The 24,329-nt window shown below is 43.3% G+C and overlaps 1 protein-coding gene and 1 long non-coding RNA gene across 2 annotated transcripts; one reads left to right on the top strand and one right to left on the bottom strand.

Moving 5' to 3' along the window:
* Positions 1–293: 293 nt before the first annotated feature.
* On the bottom strand, positions 294–23,090 carry LOC128833451 (amine sulfotransferase-like). Its single transcript, XM_054021376.1, has 7 exons — positions 22,968–23,090; positions 13,055–13,228; positions 11,396–11,604; positions 9,311–9,437; positions 5,340–5,434; positions 1,717–1,897; positions 294–538 (listed from the first exon to the last, which is right to left on the bottom strand). Exons 2-7 carry the CDS (start codon positions 13,194–13,196, stop codon positions 414–416), a joined length of 879 nt encoding a protein of 292 aa, XP_053877351.1. The 5' UTR covers positions 13,197–13,228; positions 22,968–23,090; the 3' UTR covers positions 294–413.
* LOC128833457 (uncharacterized) lies at positions 554–5,330 on the top strand. Its single transcript, XR_008444240.1, has 3 exons — positions 554–628; positions 2,250–2,330; positions 4,906–5,330. It is a non-coding gene; the product is annotated as an uncharacterized LOC128833457 (long non-coding RNA).
* Positions 23,091–24,329: the final 1,239 nt, after the last annotated feature.

Raw genomic sequence — 24,329 nt, 5'->3', positions numbered from 1 at the left:
GTGACTGAGACTACAGTGGGGCTGTTGTGTCCTGGCAGGCGGCTGGGGTCAGAGCGCTGAACCAGGGCTGCAGAGCAGACACTCAGGACACTGCATGTTTGTCTGCTGGCTGTTGGTGTCCAGGCTGTCAGCCACAGCCTCAGGGCAGTTAAGACACCAAGGTTTATAGGACATGTGGGGATACAACCTCTGACTGGCCTGGATTGCTCCAGAACATGACAGTATGTAACACCTTTTCATAGCTTAGAACTGGGGTACTATGGTGATGTGCAAATACGTGTAAGAAGTAAACATTTTTGCAGGTTTAAAATCTTTAATGTGCACAGAATGATGGATTTTTATGAACACTGAAGACAAAAATGTATTTTCATTCTCTTTAGCACACTTTCACCTCTTTCCAACTGGAAACCAGCCTATATGTTGTCATTAATATCCCAGCTGAACGTGGAAGACAGGTCTTTCATTTTCTCCTTAAAAACATTGTCAAACCTTTCGCTCTGTGCCACAGTCATTGTGTTCTTCCAGTCTCCAACGGTCCCTGGGGCAGGAGACACAGAAGAGGAATTGGTGGTTAGATGCTCTGCTGCCACTTGGACATTTTATTTTAATTGGAATATCGCTTGTGCAGGTAAGAGGCTGTGAATGCTGCTAGTTGGGTGCAGTTCATTTTTTCCTCCATTCCTTCCTCTCTCATCTCCCCAGAACGTAGCTCTCTAGGGCGTTGGCGGTATATTTCCACTCCTGAAGGTGTGGGCAAACTACAGTAAAAAACACCCTCCTGTTTTTTTAAATTGAAGTTGTACATCTCTATCTAGAAATACTGGGTCAAATTAATGTCACTAATTCTGTTTTAGGCACAGGTGGTTTTATACATCTCAGTTATCTTCCTATGCTGATTTATTTCATTGCAAATTTTAGAAGAAAAATTGGCAATAGGAAGTAGTGACTGTTAAGAGAAATATGAGCTTCTCTGAACATACTTTTCATGCAATGCTGTACTTAACAGTAGGCAGTGGTTCTCTACCTTTTCCATACCAAAGTGCCCACTACCATCTAGCTGAGTCCTGCTCCTATTCCGCAGTATCAGAAGGCCACAAACCCCTGACATCTATTCACGACTTTCCCATATAAGGGCTAAAACATGAAAAATACCCATCTCCACTCAGCCACGAGAATTGTCCCCTAGATTTTATTTCTTTGGCTAATTTCATACTCTAAATAACCCCTGGAAGCTGTAGAGACAAAATCAGTTCAGATGCCCACCATGTGTGAAGTTTCTCAGAAGCACTAGACAGAAATGCTTTCAATTTTCTCTAATGTTCACATGTTTTAATTTCTTGAAGAAGACCCTTCCCTTTTACAAATGACACAAAATGAATGTTACCCTCCAAGAGACCTTATTGAACATTTTCATTTTTTAAAAAAATATTGACACTTTTTTCTCACAGATCAAAAGAAAGCTGCAGTACTTTGCTCGGCAAACATTTAAGATATTGCATTGAGCAAAGTAGCGCAGCTCTCTTTTAATCTGTGAGATGTGGTGTCTGTGCATTGTTACACGATACACCCTCACTCAACAGTCTTAGTGCCCCGAAGCCAATTGTTTCCTGGGGATGGAAAGTTGTGATTGGAAGTCCTAAGCAGCTAGCTTCAACACGTCCTGTGCCAGGATCTGCAGGATTAAATATTTATTAGATTTGGCTGTTTCTGCCTTACCTTTCCGAAGAAAATGTCCTTTGCCTCGTTCCAGGAGATTGCCTAGCATGGACTCATAGTTTGCCCTGGGATCAGTTTTCATTTTATCAAATGTAGCATTTTCCACAACAGTGTCCAGCTCCTTTTCATTTAGCTGCTTTCCTAAGAATTTGCAGATTTTCAGCACAGTGCCTCTGAGATCCTGAAATGAACATTATTTCAAAGTAACAGTTTCCCAAATTAGGAAAATAAAAGAACTAAATAAATAAAATGATAGAGTAAAAGATAATGGGATACACCTCTACTCCGATACAACGCGACCTTATATAACACGAATTTGGATATAACGCTGTAAAGCAGTGCTCCGGGGGAGTGGGGGGGGGCTGCGCACTCTGGCGGATGAAAGCAAGTTCGATATAATAAGTTTTACCTATAACACGGTAAGATTTTTTGGCTCCCAAGGACAGCGTTTTATCTGGGTAGAGGTGTACTTAAATAAAGGAAACTGAGCATAGGGATATAGCACTAAAGCATAAAGGTGATTTCTTATTTAGGACCTTCAGTCTTACTACATTACTTCATAAGCAAGATTTTAATTCACTGTAAGAGGCTACAGCAGCATTGAAAACTGACAGGTGAGTAGCAAGTTAAGCCATTGCAAATTCCTTCGTCATATTCTTGCCGCCAAGTTAAAGAAGTATGGGCTGGATGAATGGACTGTAAGGTGGATAGAAAGCTGGCTAGATCATCGGGCTCAACGGGTAGTGATCAATGGCTCCATGTCTAGTTGGCAGCCGGTTTCAAGCGGAGTGCCCCAAGGGTCGGTCCTGGGGCCGGTTTTGTTTAATATCTTTATTAATGATCTGGAGGATGGTGTGGACTGCACTCTCAGCAAGTTTGCAGATGACACTAAACTAGGAGGCGTGGTAGATACACTAGAGGGTAGGGATTGGATACAGAGGGACCTAGACAAATTAGAAGATTGGGCCGAAAAAAACCTGATGAGGTTCAACAAGGACAAGTGCAGAGTCCTGCACTTAGGACGGAAGAATCCCATGCACTGCTACAGACTAGGGACCGAATGGCTAGGTAGCAGTTCTGCAGAAAAGGACCTAGGGGTCACAGTGGACGAGAAGCTGGATATGAGTCAACAGTGTGCTCTTGTTGCCAAGAAGGCTAACGGCATTTTGGGCTGTATAAGTAGGGGCATTGCCAGCAGATCGAGGGACGTGATCGTTCCCCTTTATTCGACATTGGTGAGGCCTCATCTGGAATACTGTGTCCAGTTTTTGGCCCCACACTACAAGAAGGATGTGGAAAAATTGGAAAGAGTCCAGCGGAGGGCAACAAAAATGATTAGGGGTCTGGAGCACATGACTTATGAGGAGAGGCTGAGGGAACTGGGATTGTTTAGTCTCCAGAAGAGAAGAATGAGGGGGGATTTGATAGCAGCCTTCAACTACCTGAAGGGGGGTTCCAAAGAGGATGGAGCTCGGCTGTTCAGTGGTGGCAGACGACAGAACAAGGAGCAATGGTCTCAAGTTGCAGTGGGGGAGGTCCAGGTTGGATATCAGGAAAAACTATTTCACTAGGAGGGTGGTGAAACACTGGAATGCGTTACCTAGGGAGGTGGTGGAGTCTCCTTCCTTGGAGGTTTTTAAGGCCCGGCTTGACAAAGCCCTGGCTGGGATGATTTAGCTGGGAATTGGTCCTGCTTTGAGCAGGGGGTTGGACTAGATGACCTCTTGAGGTCCCTTCCAACTCTGATATTCTATGATTCTATGATTAGCCAACCCATCCTCCTGGCCTAATCAAGAGAGAAAAGGCTCATTTCTGTGACTGTGATTACAACTGCTAGCACCATGTAAGACAAGGGTTGTCATAATTTTCTGGCTCTCTGTATTTTGGTTTGTCTTTGGCAACCTATTTTGGAAGCAGAAGGACCCCTGTTGTGTCCTGTTCTGGAGTCCACAATTCAAGAAGGATGTTGATAAACTGAAGAGGGTTCAGTGAATAGTCACAAGAATGATTAAAGCATTAGAAAACATGCCTTACAGTGACAGACTCAAAGAGCTCAGTGTATTAATGGCTATTAGCCAGGATGGGCAGGGATGGTGTCTCTAGCCTCTGCTGGCCAGAAGCTGGGAATGAGCAACAGGGAATGGATCACTTGATGATTACCTGTTCTATTCATTCCCTCTGGAGCACCTTGCATTGGCCTCTGTCAGAAGACAGGACACTGGGCTAGATGGACCTTTGGTCTGACCCAGTATGGCCATTATAATGTTCTTATTTAATTTAACAAAGAGAAGGCTAGGAGGTGACTTGATTACCTACATGGGAAACAAATATTTATGAATGGATTCTTCAGTGTAGCAGAGAAAGATAACACAAGCCAAGGGCTGGAAGTTGAAGCTAAATAAATTCAGACTGGAAATAAAGTTTACATTTTTAACAGTGAGGGTGGAACAATTTACCAAGGGTCATGGTGGATTCTCCATCACTGACAATTTTAAATCAAGATTGGATATTTTTCTAAAAGATCTTCTGTAGAAATTATTTTGGGGTAGTTCTATGGTCTGTGTTATACAGGAGGTGAGACAAGATGATCACAATGGTCCCTTCTGGCCTTGGAATCTATGAATATATATATCAGGAGTTGGACCTCTTAATGGGAAGGGTCTTTCCTCGCTTTGTTAATCAGCCTTGCTGCTATTATCAACATGCTTCCTGCTGAAGTCAGCAGAGAGGATGTTGCTGCATCTCTATTTATTTAGCTAAGAGGTGCACTCAGATACTCCAGATCTTGTTTATAAAGTGTGACTAAAATCAGTTTAAAATTGATTTAGTTCAACCAGAACAAACACATGTATGGACACTCAAAGTAGTTTAAATCTGACTTCTGCTAAGCTAGGTGAAGTTGTTAAGGAGTTAAAAGCTAGATGAGCTGGTAGAAAAGTGAAAAACTAGTTTCTAACAAAAATTGAAATTTTTCACAAAAAATTACAAAAAGATCTTCAGTTTTGCAAATATACTTTATTTACTACAAACCTAGTTTTGTATAGAGATTGCACTAAAATCTCATTTTTCACAAAAAATTACAAGAAGATCTTCAGTTTTGCAAAAAATGACATTTTGATAAAACATCTTTAGTTCTAAAAGCAGTTTGAGAAGTTCTAAAATGTATCAAAATCTCTCCTTTCCCTTTAGGATGCCTCGTGGGATGGGTTGTGTAGCTGCCATCCTGCTATGCAGAAAAAGAAAAGAAGTAAAGCAAGATTATTATCTTTTCTAACTGTACTCACATCCAGCAGATATACTTCACTAGGAAGCAAATGAAACCTCTTGTGACTAAGTGAATTAGGCTTCTATGTGCTATTGAATGAATAGGAGTTAAGCGACTAACTTACTTTGGTGCTTTTGAACATCTCACCCTACGGTTTTGATTTTTCCACCCTTACTCACACTGAGAAGGACTCACATGGAAATCAATGAGACCAAAGTGCCTTTCTCGTTGATTTCACAGAGTTTCTTCACAGAGTAAAGTACAGCTCAATGTGAGTAAAGGTGGCAAAATCAGACTGAAAATTGGAGGCATTGTATTTACTGTTTCTTTCAGATATAAAGTCATTGAATAGTCTCACCTTCTTCATCTCCTCAAAGGTAAGGAAGAGAATATTGAAGTCATCCCTGTGGGTGGTCCAGCCTCTAACATGATCCAACCAGGAGCCAGCCAGTACTTATGAAGGAGAAAAATTATAGAAATAAATGTTAATGATCTCAAACAGAAAAACCATTCAGTCATTGACATTTTTGCATTCTAATACCCTCACAAGCATGGCTTCAGAATCGATGGATCAGACTTCCTTTTTTCAGCTTCTCTTCCCTCTGCTGTTGGGGGGAAAATGTGGGCTCACAGAGATTTTATTCCAGTTCCTGTTTTTATTCACAGCCTTATACTGGATTATCTTTCACCGTAAACATGATATAAAGGCTAAGCCAAGTCCATTTTCTTATCTAGGGATCTGAGGACAAGTTTTGTTTTTTTCCAAAAACAGACCATTACATGATAACCAATACACATTCTACTTTTACCTCTAGCTTCCACTGGCACCACAGAATGGTACTTTCACCTAGCACAGCATATTTTCACTTTTATGTCCTGGATTATTTATTTATAGATAATATTTTTCATTGCTTTTGATGGATTAGTGATCACAAACCTAGAATTAAATTGATAGATTCATAGATTAAAAGATTCTCTGGCCAGAAGGGACCATTGTGGTCATCTAGTCTGACTTCCTGTATAACACAGGCCATAGAACTTCCCAAATAAATGCTAAACATATCTTTTAGAATAACATCCATTCTTCGTTTAAAAATTGTCAGTGATGGAGAATCCACCATGACCCTTGGTAAATTGTTACAGTGGCCAATTACTCTCACAGTTAAACATTTATGCCTTATTTCCAGTCTAACTTTGTCTAGCTTCAACTGCCAGCCATTGAATTGTATTATACCTTTCTCTGCTAGATTGTTCCCCATATAAGTACTTATAGACTGTAATCAAGTCATCCCTTAAACTTCTTTGTTAAGCTAAACAGATTGAACTCCTTGAGTCTATTGCTAAAAGGCACATGTTCTACTCCATTAATCATTCTCACAGCTCTTCTCCAAGCCCTCTCCAATTTATCTGCACCCTTCCTCAATTATGGGCACCAAAACTGGACACAGTATTCCAGCAATGTCAAATATAGAGGCAAAATAACCATGTCAATGTTGATGCCCATGGTGAAACTAATCTCTTCCATTCCTCTCTGTCATTTGATACTACTTCCATCTACTCGATGATGTTATGATCAACTATTCTGCCCTCCCTTTCAAGGGTACTTTTTAAGGTCTCTTGGGCACCCTCATTTCCTAACCCAGTTGGTTTCCACTTGGCAGCTTCATGTGGAACTCTGTGTATTGGCATCTGAAGCCCATGCCCCATATATGTCCAATACTTCCTTCTAATTCTAGTGGAAATAAGCTGCTGGCTGGTGATTTCTCAGATATATTTATTGGTGATGACGTCTCTCCATCCAATGTCCGGAATCTTTGTAGGCACTTATTTTCGAAGGCATCTAATTTTCTGTTTAACATTTTAGTAGATCTTTAGCTATCACAGCCATACGTTATCACGGAGATTTTTGAGTTGAAAATTCTCAGTTTTGCTTTGGTGCTGTATATCTTTGATGTCCATGTGTTGTTGAGTTTAGTGAATTAGGTGGATGCTTTTCTCAACCTTGATGTCATATTATTCTTGATGTTCCTGTTGGCTAAAATGGTGCTGCCTAGGTAGATGAATTATTCCACTTTCTTGATGTTTTTGCCTTCTAATATGAAGTTACTGCTTGACATCTGAATTTCAAGGTTGTCTGTAACTGATTCTGAGCCATGTTTGACCTACAGATTTTGCCAAGTTGTCTTTCTCTGTTTGTAGCTTTTCCAGGGTATTGCTCAGTAGTGTCTCTGTCTAGGTCTTCTAGGCTTTTGCCATCTGGGTACCAGGTTTTCTGTTACTAATATACTTCTTCATTAGCCTGTCTATGGCAATGCCAAACAACAGCAAAAATAAAATGCAGCCCTGTTTCATATATTTGTCCACAATGAACCACTCTGTTGTCAGGTTGTTCACTCTTATAGAGCAACCTTGCAACTCTGTATGTGGTCGGTATGGTGTTGATGGGTTTAGCTGGAATTTCGCAGGACTGAAGAATATTCCACAATGTATGCCCATGCAGGCTGTCAAATACCTTTTGAAAGTCAATGATATCAATGATGAAGGAAACCTGGAATTCACTGAATTGTGCTTGGTGTCTGACTTAGTACTTGCAACCACCCTGATCCCTTCTAGAGACATACACAAAGAACCATGGAATCTGACAGATGGCAAAACAAAAAAAGAAATCAATTGCATCGGCATCAGTTCAAGATTCACGTCATCTGTCCAAGATGCAAGGGCACATCAAGCTACAGATGACAGGAGCAACCAAAATCTTTGCATTGCCAAACTGAAATTAAAACTGGGAAAGACCAACTTTAAACAGAAAGCAGCAAAGAAATCAATAATATGAAAACAAAAGTGTGCTCTGAGAAATTCCAACGTGAACTATGGAACGGATTTGGGGTGCTGACAGAGGCAGAGGAAGGTGAGATAGAGATTGGACCTGAAGAAAACTGCACAGTGGTCTGAGACAACGTGATTCAAGCTGCAGCAGTCACTGCCTGGTATCAGCACACACAGAGCAAGGATTGGATAAGCCAAGAGACCTTGCATCTCAACAAGGAAAGAAAAGCACTGAAAGGAAAACTCCTGAACGCTAAGACAAACGAAATACTGCAAAAAGCAAAGGAAAAGTACAAGAAAGCAGACAACGCAGTGAAAAGTGTGGACATTTCAAACAGGAAATGGGCCAAGAAAAAGCCAAGATGAAAAAAGGCTTACGACTGAGGTGTAACAAAACGACAGATGGGCAGAGCATTTCAGACAAGTCCACAACAGACTCAGTCCCAGCTCAACACCAGATATTGATGAAACATGTGAACATAATCTACTTGGCATTAACATTGATGCAACAGAGATGTCAGCAATACAGGATGCAATTAAGAAGCTGAAAAACAACAAAATGGCAGGTGATGATCAAATCACAGCAGAAAAGCTAAAAGAACTTGACCCCACTACCCTAATAAAAATGACAGAACTGTTCTAAGTTCAGGAAGAAGAGACTCCTCCTGACAAGTGAAAACATGGAATCGTTGGCAGAGTACCTAAAAAGGGTGATCTCACTGACGGCAATAACTGGAGAGGAGTCACACTACTCTCTGTTGTAGGGGAAATTACCTGTAGTGTGGTTCTACAAAGGATAAAAGAGGCAGTGGATTCAAAGCTTAGGGGAGAAGAGGCTGGATTCAGGCCCAAAAGATCCTATGCAGATGAGACAGTCTCACTAATTATCATAATAGAAGAATGTGTAGAATTTATTTTACTATGTACTTAAATTCTCAGTGTGCCATAAGCTGCCGTAGTGAGAATGTTGCATTGTCAGAGATTTTAAGAGAGAACTCAGGAGCTAGATAGGTTACAGCTGAGTCTTTTGGCTCTTTGGAAGGTATAAGTAATGGTTTGGAATTGCCGGATAGGCATAACAGTTGTGGAAAACTACTAAATCAGAAAATTAACAGTAGAAAACTACTTCTGTGTGTTCTTTGCATAGCGCTCATCCTCATCTCGTCACCTGTGTTATCTGAGCACCTAAGTGGAGTTGAAATGTATTCAAATCTTCATTGTTAGGTTTCAGAGTGAACACCCAATTGAGATACACGAGGCAACTTGCACTTTATTGGTGCAATGCATGTGCCTGTGCAGCTCCCCTGGACTACCTTTGCACAAAATCTCTATTATGATTTGTGAATGATACGGCATTCACTGCAACCTTAGACCCCAGGTTGTGAGGTGGGGGCCAGGATTCTGACCAGTTCCTCCATCTAAGTAATTTATCCACTCAGATAGTTTATTCAGGCTGTGGTCAGTGAGCAGGGTTTGGCCTTTTAGCAGTAAATGAAACCTTACCTCTCCCAGCTAAAAACCTCTCCAGAAAAATATTAAAATCTGGTATTGTCTCAAGTTTGACTGAAAACTTGGAAAAATGAAAATAGGAAACCGCAACATCCTTCGGGTTTCTGGCTACATAAATAACCTGCAAGGTAAAAAGAGTGACAGTCTCAGTTATATCAAAGGGACACAATTAACCTAAAAATCGGTGGTTTTATAAAATTGCTATTGCTGCAAGTAATGCTAAAATCATTATATCTGAAAAGGGTTAGAATAAGTACTTTAGTAAATAGTTTATCCTGATTTAAATGAATGGGATTTTTTGTGTGTCTTTGCCAGCATTTTCTGTACATTCAGTGGCACTATTGCACTTCCTTAATTCTAAAGACCCTCATGCACATGTGTACTGTATAAAGGTGATAGTACCATTGACCTCAATGGGATCACTCACTGTTGTAAGGTTAAGCACATGAGTTAGTGTACTTAGAATCAGGTCCTCAAGTTTTTTCCAGTTGTTTACATGGGTCTTTCACAGAGTCAGAGAGGAGCAAAAACATTTAAAAAATCATGGGAAATGTGATAATAAACCACACAAAAATTAACAGGGTGTGCAGTTGCAGGTGTACTATCTGAAAAGAATTTAAACTTTAATACAGTGATTTGATTTTGAGTTCCTTTTAAATACAAACACTGTTAAGTCAGCAGTAGTTACTTATTTACGTGTAGTTTCGTATATTGATAAAGTATTTCAGTGAAAATCACATCCTTAAACGTGAATCATAGTAAGCCTGAACTTACTGCTCGTTCAAAAAAATTGCAGCTAGAGATATTTTTAGAGAATTGTAATGGATACAATGTTTAAAAAGTAATGCTAACATGCATTGCTGCACACCTCAACCAATTTGGAGCTGAGAATTTCTGGAAAACCACACAGACAGCTAAGCCATATAGTGGTACACACTAAAACCAGCTAGCTAGAACCCATCAAGGGAAAAACTCCCTACACCAGCAACATGTTCTTAAAATTGTGAAAATCTACATGAGCCCTGTAAAATATACATAAGCAAGACAAGATTTTCCAGTGTCTGTAGTTAAAATTGTACTATGTGCAGCTTAGGAGATGTTGTTGTTCCATTTACTTTTACTGTCCCTGTAACTTTAGGGAATTTCTGCATGGGAAACGGGGCTGAGCTATAAAGCAAATCAAGAGGAAGGTTCCTATGGATTGAGAGGTTGCACTGATGGAGCTCATGTGGTGCAAGCTCTGCAACACGCATCTGCTCATTTTATCATAGGTGTTACTGCAACAGAGATAAGGAAGCTGCAAAGGTGCCTGGGAAGGGAGTCTCCTGGGGATGTGGGTGCACAGCACATGCCAACTTTCATGGGAGATCCAGGTAGCAATGTAAGAGATTGGCTTTGCTCCCACAAGGCAATTCTCACAGGCCAGAACCGCACACCTTCGGTGTGAATGATGTCTGTTTAGATTAAGGAAAGCAACACAGCAGGGCGGGGCAGCCATCTCCATGAGAGAGAGCTTGGTGCGAATCCCTGACCCTGGGAGATCCTTCCTCTTGAGCTGCATCTGGCACAGTCCACACCCCTATCATTAGCAAGAAGTTTCCTGACGTTAAAAGATGCAGGAGACGTAAAACATGGATAACGTAAGAGCTTACAGTTACATAGCTACATGCACCACAACAACAGAAACACCGTAATTTACAATATAACATGCAGACTGTAATGATCATAACCCATCACTAATGCCCCTTTTAGGGGGAGCTGTCATGATGAGGAAGAAGCAGCTCCGTTTCAGAGGCCAAGCACAGCAGTTCCATGAAAAATGGGATCTCCACTGAAACTGGACACTGAAGTCCTGAGGTCTTGATTGAACTTGTTTTCCCCCCTTTGGCTGGGTCTAGGGACATGGAATGGGGCTTTGGAGGAAGTGAGCCCCATCCCCATGCAGGGGAGATTTGCTTTTGGAAGGGTTGTTGTGGGAGGACAGACAGTCTGGCCCAGAAGATTTAGACTGATTTATTGGTGAAAGCTACCAGTTTTCCTGGGTAATGTTAATTAAATTGTAAAAATAGTATCACCTACTTTTGCTCTCCTATTCCTCAGATCTCTTGGAACTAAATAGTAAGGCAGGTGACTAGCAAAGAGACGAGGTGATAGACGATGGACATAATCCATATTATGTATGTTATACTCCAGCCATGGAACTCTGTCTATTATTTCCATATTTTCTGTTCCATCTCGATGGCCTTCATGATAAATCAAGCTCAAAATATTCTGAGTCCACACAGTCCCTGGGAAAGAAAATAGCCTTATTTGAAACAGCTTTAATGCTAATTTTATTTGTAATGTCATGTAATAATCTGCCATAATCACAAACTCTTCAAAGATGTGTCTCATTTTACATTATACATGAAGTACAAAAATTTGTCTTAAAGGGAGTACGTAATATAGCAGGAATGGGAATCCAAAGAGTACATTTTAGTATTAAATATCCTGTATCTATCTATGTGCTGGTCGATAACTAAATCTTCAAATATTTTTACCTAGGGTATTCAGGTTCCCCATAGAAAGCGTGATTACTACAGACAGTTCTCCCTCTTATGTAGCCTCAGTGCTGCAGCATGACTGTCCATTACAGTAATAGCCAGTGGATTCACTGGCCCTATCCAAAGCACCCTGTATACTGTTGTTCTGAGAGTTTTTAAGTACCCCTATTCCACCCCCGCAGTGGAAGAACACCAGTGCTACTTCAGGCCTCATGGAGAAGGCTCACACTGGTCTGTCCTTTCTGTGCATGTTACATGACATCACAGCGATACAAGGAATTCTCTATTAAGAAGTGCCAAGGGTTCTTTAGGACCAGAATTGGTCAGTGTCAAAAGCTGTGTTACAATGTTTAGTATACAATGAGGTAAAGAGTCCTTCTCTCTGAGCTTGTCACAGAGGAGTTGGTTCTGCTATATTATAACTTCAGCTGCAAGTAATTCTCAAACCTCATAGGCTGGAAGAGGTGCTATTCTTGTTTTAAGAAAATATAGACTGTGAAGTCTGAGAACAAAAATGTTGATCACCTGAGTACATGACGTTGGTAATTCAGCTTGAATAGTCTGTGAGAGGACTGGGATCGATCGGGGGGTGTGTGTGTGTGTGGAGGATTGTCCTTTATTTTTTGGCAGTAGAGATGGCTGTTTCAGTGCAGTCTGAGGTTTTGTATTTGTGTGAAAATTCATTAGTCTGAGCATTCACACCATCTTCCCCTTCCATGAATTTACTGTTTCCAAAATATTGCTGACATAAATATTTACACAAAGGTGAATAAGAATATTTGTCTATTACAGAAACAAATAGATATTTGTGAACACCTTTTGGCAATATTTGCCCAGTTCAAATATACTTTGCAGATTATAACAAGGAAGTTTATGTCCAAAGAAATCTGTAAATCTTCAAGGTGCCACCGGACTCCTTGTTGTTTTTGTGGATACAGACTAACACGGCTACCCCCTGATACTTTGCAAATTAATGCTTAGAGGTAAACTTCTGCCATTGCTTAAACATAGGGATGAAACTGAGATAATGTCTCCAATAAAATGTTGACAGGTAAAAGATTTTAAACTGCTACCACCAAAATAGGTCATAATGGTGGTCAAGAAGCAGGGGCGGGGGGCGGGGGGAAGGTCAATTAAGGTTAAAGACAAAAGTCAGATATGATTTTCCTAAAGGAAATCAAGCAATCAGTCTTACCTGATTTTGGATAAGTAACAATAAATACATCACTGTCTCTGATTTCAAAATCCTCCAGTGAATCTATGTATTCAGGTGTAACAAGGTCTGGTTGGAAATTAAATCCTTTATGTTTGAACACAAATTCTTCTGATGGCTCCATTGTTAATTCAGTTTCACTCCTATGTCAAGAATCTGCAGGTTAGAAAACATAATTTAATATCATTTTTATTTTGGTGTTATCTATCCTTCAGGAAAAAAAATTCACTACAACATAAAAGAGATCCCTTTTTGATAGCAAAATGTACATTAACAAAAACAGGAAACTGAATGACAGTACAGAAATGGCACTTTTAGGGACTGGCATGAGAACAGAATATCTTTTTCAGCTAAAAGTGCTGTGTAAATACATTGTCTTTGAGTTATTTACTTGTACAAGTGTCTGGTATTGTTAGGCACCAATATTGCTTTAATGAATTATCTAACTTCACAGAATCTATGTAAATGGGCACTTAAAATCAGAGCTACTCAAGGAGCTCACCACAAAGTCCAGTGCTTTCTATGAGCTATGACTTAGTCCTTGTGCACAACCAGAGGCTGCATTCCAATTAATTTTGTGGCTGGTATTTTGTTGACCCCATCATATTATCTCTGATTCTCTCTCTCCTATTTCCCTGTTTAATATATTTCTCCCAGTCCATCTTGTCTAGTAACATAAGTTCAGCAAAATAGGAGGGAGGGAGAGGAAGTTTATTTCCTCTCAAGAGTTTTCTTTGATAATTTTATTTTTGGCCACTATGATTTACCGGTTAAGAATCTTATAAAATAGTGACATCATGCCACATATGTGCCTGTGGAGCATATTGGCTACCAGTCCGGCCTTACCATGAGGCGAACTGACGCGGCCGTCTCAGGTGCCAGACTGTGGCGGGGGTGGGGGCGCCACTAGGACCCAGAGTGTAGAAAATTGTGTCTGCTGGTGTATATGTATTCTCTCTGCTCTAGATGCACAGAGATGGTGGACTGCTGAGGTAGAGGAAGGAGGGCACAAGAGACATAATAGGCAGGCAGGAGAAAAGGTGAGAGGGAATAACAGAAAGCAGCAGGAGCTTCAGGGAGAGAGAGGAGGAGGAGGAGCCTCTTATGTACCTTTCTAGCACCCCCAGGAGCCTGGACTGATTAACAACAGCTCCTCAGGGAGCTTCCTGTTTCCTGCTGCTTCCCTGAACCGACTTGAGGAGAACAGGCAGTCAACTGAAGTAGTAGAAGCCAGTTAGGCCCTTAAGACGCTGATATCTTCCCTCACTCAGGCCCTGCTACCAGCCTGCTTATTTGTCCCCTTCAATTCAGTGTTGAGAGCCACTATAGCTGGCACAGAACAGCAGACATGAGTGAAAGAAGAAAACACCCCTCTGGGTCAGCATTCAGAAAAAGAAAGTCAAGGAAACTTTTCTATCTAAGCAGGAAGGAGCTCTCCTGAGATACATAGACACAAATGTTCACGGTGTGTCTTCCGGCCCCAGTGAGAATGTGAGTGGTGAGGAGATGCCTGATTTTCCAATTAGTCAGAGTGCAGGTGACCTGGCAGCTACTGCAGCATCCATATCTCCATCTCAAATGGATGTAACCATGCATATTCCTGAAGAAAAGTGTAGATCAGAGAAGAGAGTGTGGTGGAGGCGCAAGAAACAGCTGCTGCTGAGTTTAGTTCCTTAAGTGTAGATGATCCAGGACTGTGGACCCACTTGAGCAGTAGCCTGAGGGGCTTCCTTGTACTGCATGGGCCACAGCAAGTGAAAAACTTCATGTTCCCCAAAGACAATGAAAATAGAAGTTTCCATCCAACACATTACTGGTATGATGTGATCCCCAATGGTGACAAAGTGGAGAGGCAATGGCTTATGTACTCAATAACCCAGAATGCTGCATACTGTTTTTGTTGCAATCTCTTCCAGTCTAATGTTCCAGCCACATTGGGTTCTACAGGAACAAAGGACTGGAAAAATCTGGCTAGAAATCTGGCATGCCGTGAGAAGGCAGCAAATCACCAGACAACATTCCATAGGTGGAAAGAGCTTGAGATGAGACTAAGGTTAAAGGCCACAATAGATGATCAGCATCAAGAGAAAATTGCATCAGAGTCTCTTTACTGGCAAAATGTTCTGAAAAGGCTCATTGTCATTGTGAGAATGCTTGCTACCCAGAACTTAGTACTGCGTGGCACTTCAGATCAGCTGTATGTGCCAAACAATGGAAACTTCCTTAAAATTGTGGAGCTGATGGCTGAGTTTGATGCTGTACTCCAGGAGCATCTAAGAAGAGTCACCACCCAAGAAATGTACACACACCACTACCTTGGAAAAACAATTCAAAATGAGATCATACAGTTACTGGCAACAAAAGTCAAACAGAAAATTGTGGCAGATCTGAAGTCAGCAAGATATTACTCTGTTATTCTGGACTGCACACCTGACATCAGCCATACGGAACAAATGACTTTAATGCGTTTTGTAACAACAACAAAACCTAGTGAAAATGTCCCTCAATGGTGACTGTCAAAGAGCATTTTTTAGAATTTATTGTCATTGATGATACTACAGGAGCTGGTAAGACAAGTGTGCTTCTTAAAAAGCTGGAAGATACGGAATTGCGATAGCTGACATGAGAGGTCAGGGCTACGATAATGGTGCGCACCAAAATGAGAGGAACGAACAGAGGAGTGCAGACATGGATCCCAGAGTTAAACCCTCGAGCAGTTCTCATTCGTTGAACTTGGTGGTCAGTGATGCAGCATCAGCTTCTAGTGAGGCTGCTGAATTTTTTAATGTAATTCAAAGCATCTATGTATTTTTCTCGAGTGGAGGTGATAAAGCCTATCAAACACCAAATTGGCAAGATAGATGATGCCACAGTTGCCATTATGGAGGATAATGCTATGACTGGAACTGTTTGTGGGAGAACAGTGGCAGAGGGAAATGGAATCACCAGAAACATAAATAACTTCAAATTTCTGTGTGGCTTAGTGTTGTAGGATGACCAGATGTCCCAATTTTATAGGGACAGTCCTGATTTTTTGGAGCTTTGTCTTATGTAGGTGCCTATTACCTCCCACCCCCATCCCAATTTTTCACACTTGCTGTTTGGTCACCCTATAGTGTTGTGGCATGACATACTGTTTGAAATTAATGTTGTAAGCAAGAGACTCCAAGGTGTTGACCTTGATATAGCTGGAGCAATGGAACAACTGGACAAAGCAAAGTCATACCTACAGTCTTACTGGTCAGATGAGGGATTTCAAAACGTTCTGAAGAGTGCACAGAAGTTGGCAGAGGAACTTCACACTGAAGCTATTTCCCCACCCATTCAAGAATACAAGAGTCACCGAAGATGAAGACATTTTGATTACATGGGATAATCCCATAAGAGACCCCAAACAACAATTCAAATTGAATTCTTTAACCAGGTGCTAGATTGTGAAATACAGTCAGTTGAAGAACATTTCATGCAGCTCAAGGAACACAGCAGTATATTTGGGATGTTGTATGATATTCCAAAACTCCTCACTATATCTGAAGAAGACCTACACCAGCAATGCAGGGCACTAGTGACAATGTTGATACATGATGACATGCATGATATTGATGCGAGTCATTTAGGTGATGAACTGAAAGCCCTTTCAAGATACATTTCAGCGGGATCAACTCAAAAGGTTGTTCTGGAATATATGTGCACAAATAAGATGACCACCCTCTTTCCAAATGCTTTTGTTGCTCTGCGCATACTTCTAACACTTCCTGTAACAGTTGTAACAGTGCCAGTGGAGAACGCAGCTTCTCCAAGCTGAAGTTAATAAAAACACATCTACGCTCCTCAATGACACAGGAGAGGCTGGTTGGTCTTGCAACCATCTCAATAGAGTATGAGCTGGCCCAGACTGTGGACCTTCAGGAAGCAGTTCAAATCTTTGCCACCAAGAAGGCACGGAAAGCACCACTTCGATTATTCAAACAGATAAAAATGCCGGTGTTTACTGTGCAGACAAGAAAAGTTAACTTTCAAACACCTGAACAGCAAATGTGTTACTTAAAATTTTTGAACAAGGCATTTTAACTTGTTCTCCTTTATAGAGATAGGTAGCAGAGCAGTACCATGAGAGCAGTAGAACAGGAAGAAGGCAGAATTGAGACCTTTCAAAGTTTTGGCCCAAGCGATGGGGCATCATTTGAGCTCCCCGCCTCAGGTGCCAAAATGTTGTGGGCCGGCCCTGTTGGCTACATCCTTCCAACAGTAGAGAGACAATAAAATTGGATTAAAATAACCTTCTAGAGGATTTCACCTTGTATGTCTGTTACAGTATTTGAGTTGGAACAGGTTTAAGAAATCTCCATGTAGTTTATCAGATTAAGTGAATTAATACCCAGGTCTCTCTCTTTAAGGCTTTCCAATAATAGATGTATTTTTTTGTGGTATACAATTAACAAAGAAGAGTAAGTATGTGGGGGGAAAAGCCCTTGTTAGTGTCATTAGACAACATACAAGGCTCAAAAAGAGTAATGCAAGAAAGTCAGGGTTGGAAGGAACCTCAGGAGGTAATCTAGTCCAACCCTCTGCTCAAAGGAGGACCAATCCCCAGACAGATTTTTGCCCCAGATCCCTAAATGGCCCTCTCAAGAATTGAACTCACAATGCTGGATTTAGCAGGCTAATGCTCAAACCACTGAGCTATCCCTCCCCCCCATGTGACATGACTTTGGCCTGGCCAGGGGTGAAAATAACGGCAAAGACTTACTAGTACGGGGGCCAGCTCCAGCCCCCAGAAGGGGCAGGGCCTCAGGCAGAAGTGGCGGGGCTGGGAGGGTCTGTGTCCCCCAGCCAGCCCATCCACGCGCTGCCTGGCCCGTGTCCACCAGTGCTCCACCAGCAATTTAAAGGAGCCCTAGGCCCTTTTAAATCGCCAGCCTGGGGCAGCTGCTCCTTTCGCCTCCCCCCGTCAGTGGCCGGGGAGGTGGGCCAAAAGGCGGAATGGGTCCTTTGCCGTGGCAGCGCTTTAAAGTCAGCTGGGTACAGACTGGGGGCCACTTTTTAATGGTACGCTGTATCGCCCCGTACCACCTTACTTTCACCCCTAGGCCTGGCCTATACTACAGAGTTAGGTCCACCTAAGGCAGCTTATGCAGAGGCGCTGACATCCTGAGTTCCGGGGTTGGCCCCCACTGCACCCCTTCCCCCAAGCCCTCGCCCTGCCTCTTCCTCCGCCCCCACCCCGCCTCTACCTGCCCCTACTCCTCCCCCTCTCCCCCAGTGCCTCCTGCACGTTACCAAACAGCTGATCCACAGCAGGCTGGAGGGGGGGAGAGGGAGGAGGAAGAGCTGATCAAGGGCTGCCGGTGGGTGCTGAGCACCTGCTATTTTTTTCCATGGGTGCTCCAGCCCCAGAGCACCCACGGAGTTGGCGCCTACAGAAATCCCTCTGTTTCCGTCCACCTTTGGCGCCATCTTTCAACGGTTTCTGAGCAGCGCGATCTGTCTGCGGGAAATGGAGCCCTAACTGCTGAGGCGTATGCTGACGAGTCTCGCCAGCACGTCACGTTTGGCTGTCGAACTATTCCTTAAGATCCAAAGTGACAGTGAGAGTGAGGAGTTCGACGATGCTATCGAGCCGCGTAACGCATATGACACGAAATTGCTTGTGGCATTCACGGACATGCTCAGCACCGTGGAACGCCGCTTCTGGGCTCGGGAAACAAGCACCGAGTGGTGGGATCACATCGTCATGGAAGTCTGGGATGACGAGCAGTGGCTGCAGAACTTTCGGATGAGAAAAGCCACTTTCATGGGACTGTGTGAGGAGCTCGCCCCCACCCTGTGGCGCAAGGACACGAGATTGAGAGCTGCCCTGCCAGTGGAGAAGTGGGTGGCTATTGCAATCTGGAAGCTGGCAACTCCAGACTTCTACCGGTCAGTCGCAAACCAGTTTGGAGTGGGAAAGTCGACCGTTGGAATTGTGTTGATGCAAGTTTGCAGGGCCATTAATCGCATCCTACTCAGAACCGTGACTCTGGGTAATGTGCAGGAAATAGTGGATGGCTTTGCACAAATGGGGTTCCCTAACTGTGGAGGTGCGATAGATGGGACGCACATTCCTATTCTGGCACCACCCCACCTAGGATCCGAGTACGTTAATCGGAAGGGGTATTTCTCTATGGTTCTCCAGGCGCTTGTGGATCACCGTGGGCATTTCATTGACATTAACACAGGCTGGCCAGGAAAGGTGCATGACGCACGCATCTTTCGGAACACTTGGCTGTTCAGGAAGCTGCAGGCTGGGACTTTTTTCCCAGAGCGGAAGATCACGGTAGGGGAAGTTGAAATGCCCATTGTGATCCTTGGAGATCCCGCATACCCATTAATGCCGTGGCTCATGAAACCCTACACAGGGAGCCTTGACAACAGCAAGGAACGGTTCAACTACAGGCTGAGCCGGTGCCGAATGACTGTGGAATGTGCCTTTGGCTGTTTAAAGGGCCACTGGCGATCTCTGTATGGGAAGCTGGACTTGGCCGAACACAGCATCCCCGCGGTTATATCCGCGTGCGGTGCCCTCCATAATATTTGTGAAGGGAAGGGTGAAAGCTTCACTCAGGCATGGACCTCCAAGGTTGAACACCTGGAGGCTGAATTTGCGTTAATCGGAAGGGGTATTTCTCTATGGTTCTCCAGGCGCTTGTGGATCACCGTGGGCATTTCATTGACATTAACACAGGCTGGCCAGGAAAGGTGCATGACGCACGCATCTTTCGGGACAAGGGCTGTGGGGGGGGGGTGGCGTTTGCACTTGCAGTACTGCTCCTTCTGCATGGCTACGAGCTCCTGGATAGCATCTGCTTGGCGCTCCAGGATGCTTATGTGCCGATCCGTGCTTTGCTGCCGGTGCTCCATGCATTGCTGCCGGTGCGCTGCATTTTCCTGGTGGATCCTGCTTTCTCTCTACCTCCAGTTCTGTGCCTTCTCATTCTCTTTAATAGATTGCCGCATCACTTCTTGCAGCATGTCTTCTTTGGTTTTTCGCAGTCTCTTCCTGAGTCTTTGCAGTCTCTGAGCAGGTGATAAGAGGGACAGCTGAGGTCTCAAGGTTGTTGCAGCTGTATAGGCAAAATGCAACATTTAACAGAGGCAGCATTGTTTATACCAGACAGAGTAATGATTCCCCCCGCACTTAAGGAGTAGAAAACACACAGGGTCTACACAATTGCATAATTTTCCCATCAGAAACAGAGCACACATATCCCACGGGAGCCTCAAAATGGTGAGTAAGGGGGACTGGTTGTTTCACGGCTGCACTGTCCTCTGGCTTTCTGTGCCTTGGGGAGAGCCAACAGCTGCAGGGGGCACCCACACTGAACACTGTCCCAACATTTTCCACAGGAGTTCGTCCTGGACGATATCTCACGGCTGAGGGTGACCTGGGAAGCAAGGGAGGGTCTTCTACTGCAATGTGGCTTCCGCCCTGGCCCATATGCAGCTTGCCTGTGTGCAGCAATGGTCCCCCCGCCCCTCGTGGCACAGTGGCGCAGGCACGTTAGCCTGGCTGGGACAAGGACCACGGTGGCTCTCCCGATAAACATGCGCAAGCGCATTGCACACGTTCTGGATGAGACATTCGAGGAGATTACCGAAGCCGATTATCGCGATGTGATAAACCACATCAATGCACTATTCCGCATCTAGGCATGCATGTCTAACCCTCCCCTCCCAAAGAGCCCGCACCGAAAAAATTCCTTCCCGAAAAGAAAACCGCTTACCGGGAACCTGCTCTTCTGTTTGTCCTCCACCAAGTACCGGCCGCTGCAACTCGCTACCTTCCTCCTGGCTCGAGAAGAGCTCCTGGCTGCATGGCTCCAGGGTGTCTCCATCCGGCCCACCACCCTCACTCCCATTTTCCTCCTCCTCCTCCTCCCCCCCCCGGCTCTGAAGTGTCCATGGTGGTGCTCGGAGTAGAGGTGGGGTTAACCCCAAGTATAGCATCCAGCTCTTTGTAGAATCAGCCGGTCGTGGGGCGAGCACCCGAGCAGCCGTTTGCGTCGCGGGCTTTGCGGTAGGCACTCCGCAGCTCCTTCACTTTAATCCTGCACTGCAGGGCGTCCCGGTCATGGCCCCTTTCCATCATGTCCTTTGATACCTTCCCAAAGGTATCGTCATTCCTACGGCTGGAGCGCAGCTGGGACTGGACAGCTTCCTCCCCCCAAACACTGATGAGGTCCAGCAACTCGCCATTGCTCCATGCTGGGGGTTGCTTGGAACGTGGAGGCATGGTCACCTAGAAAGATTCGCTGATAGCACTCCACGTCATGCCGGGCTGAGCAAACAGGAAGGGGATTTTTAAAATTTCCGGGGAATGTAAAGGGCGGGTCACATGGTTGGTTACCTGAGGCCAGGGCAGTAGAGTTTGAACTGATGACCAGAGTGGCTAGAACAGGCATTGTGGGATACTGCTGAATACTTCTGGAGGCCAGTTACAGCGCATTGGGCGGCCACGCTGGCGCTGCAGCGCTGCAGCGGCAGCGCAATACACGCTATTCCTCTCGGGGACGTGGAGTACATGCAGCGCTGCAACCACGGAGATACAGCGCTGCAAATGCCTTGCCAGTGTGGACGGGGAGTGAGTTACAGTGCTGGGGGCGGCTTTACAGCACTGCAACTCGCAAGTGTAGCCAAGGCCTTAGTTAACCAGATTTTTTGACTTACTGGCACGCCCCATTCCCCCAACATTCCGGATAACAAAGCTGTTACTGTATCTCTTTAAACTCAGCCCAAAGCTGTCAAGTTGAGAAAGCAAAAGTTGAGCAGCAAGAAGATCTGGGGAGTGACCAGCTTCATCTACTCATGCAAGAACCAGACTTGGGCAGTTTATCATTTTGCTTCCTAAGTGCACACTAAGGGCAGAAACATACCAATGTGCAGTGCCCAGAGAATCCTCTCTCTTGGGGACCCCATAAAATGTTCAAAATGTTCAATTTGATACTACATTTTTGGTTTTGCCCAATGAATCTGCTAATCTCCCTGTTTAGTAATGGAGCTTTTAAATCAGATTGAGGAATAATGTTGTTGGGTTTTTTTTGTTTTTTTTTTTACAGTTAGATGTGTCTATGGAAGAGCACCATGTGATAAAATAGTTGGTTCATAAGATAAAACAAACTTCATTCTACTACATAAATTAGAAAAATAACACAATGAATGATATGCTCTCACCTAGCAGGGCTGCAGTTACCTTGAAGATTCTCCCCCTTCCTGCTTTCTGAATGCAATCAGCCCCCTTGCTAATTTTATTTTATTACTTGCATTTTTTTTTTCAATTTGTAAAAAATTTCAACTTCCTTTTACCCTTCAGGCTGCACTACAAGCTCTACAGAAGTTTTCAGCTTGATGGACACTGCACAAGGGCTGGTCTAGGGCGGTCACTCATATGCAGCAGTACAGGAGTTATAACCTTTCTACAAATCTCAAATTCCAACAGTGATGTGTAGAATGACATCAGGCCAGCCAGGTGCAACAGTTGTACTCGTACACAAACCTGTTTCTCCCTTAACTTTTCCATCCACCTCTGCTGACACAGCAGAAACTATCAACTACCAGTTAAAAACTCCATCATCATGCTGATATTGTAAAACAAATGATGGCTTAAATTACATTTACTTTCACCAGTCACCTCTTTCACACACACTGTTGTTGTGACTTCTTTGTTGGACAACCACACACACAAAAAGCATTTCAGGATCAAATTCCCATGCCACTCAGCTTATTGCCAAAGAACAGTGATGGAAAATATTTCCAATGCATACAGTTCTCTGCGGAAGCTTATAAGATATTTAATTCATTCACAGATTTACCAATGGAAATGTTTTACTAATATATTATGTAATAAAATAATATTTACCTTCTCTTCTCTATTTCTGCTGCTCCAAGACACAAGCCCACACTCCTGCCTTCCACTTCAATAAACAAGACTGATATTCACTCCTGGAAACAGGAAAATACTTTCTTTACAGCTGGTGTGCAACCTGATTGGAGTTTTAAGGGGGTGTTTTTTTTTCTTTTGATCTCTTCCAACCTTTGACCTGAAGGCTGATCACTAGTGAAAGATTACCAAGCAGGGTAGTTCTTAGAAATGTGAAAAGAGTTCAAAATGTCTGAATAAAAACATGGTAATATGACTCCAATTTCCTGAGTATGTCTGAATTAAATACTGTAACTCAACAGTAAACGATTCAAATGATAGTACTATAGTTTTAACTTTCATTCCAACTTTTTCATACCAGCAGCATCATTAAGGAAGACAGATGAAATGGAAGGGGAAAAACTATTTGTGCTTTTTGTCCCTGATGAATTATGTGAAAATGATCTATCCACAATCTTATAGATTTGAAAATATGTCCACTTACTTTCAGGTAGTTTACTCATAAAAGGAGAAAATCCTTTGATATACCATATTCACACACACACACACACACACACACACACACACACATATATATATATCTTTTTGTAAAATACTTAGTGAGCAATTATTATGAAATTTAGTTCCTAATTACACAGTTTAAATATTACCAAGCAGAGTGTGTGTAATTACCACTTTCATGGGTTAAACCTAGGCCCTTTGGTACTGAACACATAGACCTTTACCACTACAGCAACTCTTCTAGGCCATGGCTATGTTTGTAACTTGGTACTTTCTGGGGGGTTTTATCTGCCTTCAGCAATCTGCAACAAGGGATCCCTAATCAGTTCATAGACACCGCATTGTTATCCCGCATTCAAGTCAATGTTGCCTCCCATCTTTGTGGCCTCACAGCATGGTGCTGTTTCACTATGAGCGCTCGGCATTCTGTTCAGCCACTGTTCTGTATGCATTCTGGGATTTTTTCATGCTGTGAATTGTGAGACTTAGTGTCAAATGCTTTAATTCTCAAGATGCCTCTTGTTTTCATCCCCTCATCCTTCTTATGTTTGCAAACCAGCAGCATTTTCAAAGTAAGTGCTGCCAGGAAGGCAGCATGGGGGCACTTGGCACTTCTTATGGTGATGAATGTAGACAGGCCGCTGCATGTGCAATGAGCACAGAATCAGGGATACAAGGGCACCACCTGAGAAGGAGGAGGCTGATACTGAGCAGAACTTCAGAGCCCTGCCCACTTGCAGGCATCCCCCTGTCTACTTAGAAAGGGGAGAATGCCACCAGTGGCACTTTCTCCAGCTGACCAGCTTCATTTATGTATGGAAATCAAGAAGTGAAACAATT

The sequence above is a fragment of the Malaclemys terrapin genome, chromosome 3, assembly GCF_027887155.1.
Source record: "Malaclemys terrapin pileata isolate rMalTer1 chromosome 3, rMalTer1.hap1, whole genome shotgun sequence".
Lineage (NCBI taxonomy): Eukaryota > Metazoa > Chordata > Testudines > Emydidae > Malaclemys > Malaclemys terrapin.
The sequence above is the reverse complement of the archived record's forward strand: the minus strand, read 5'-3'. Positions and strand labels throughout refer to the sequence as shown.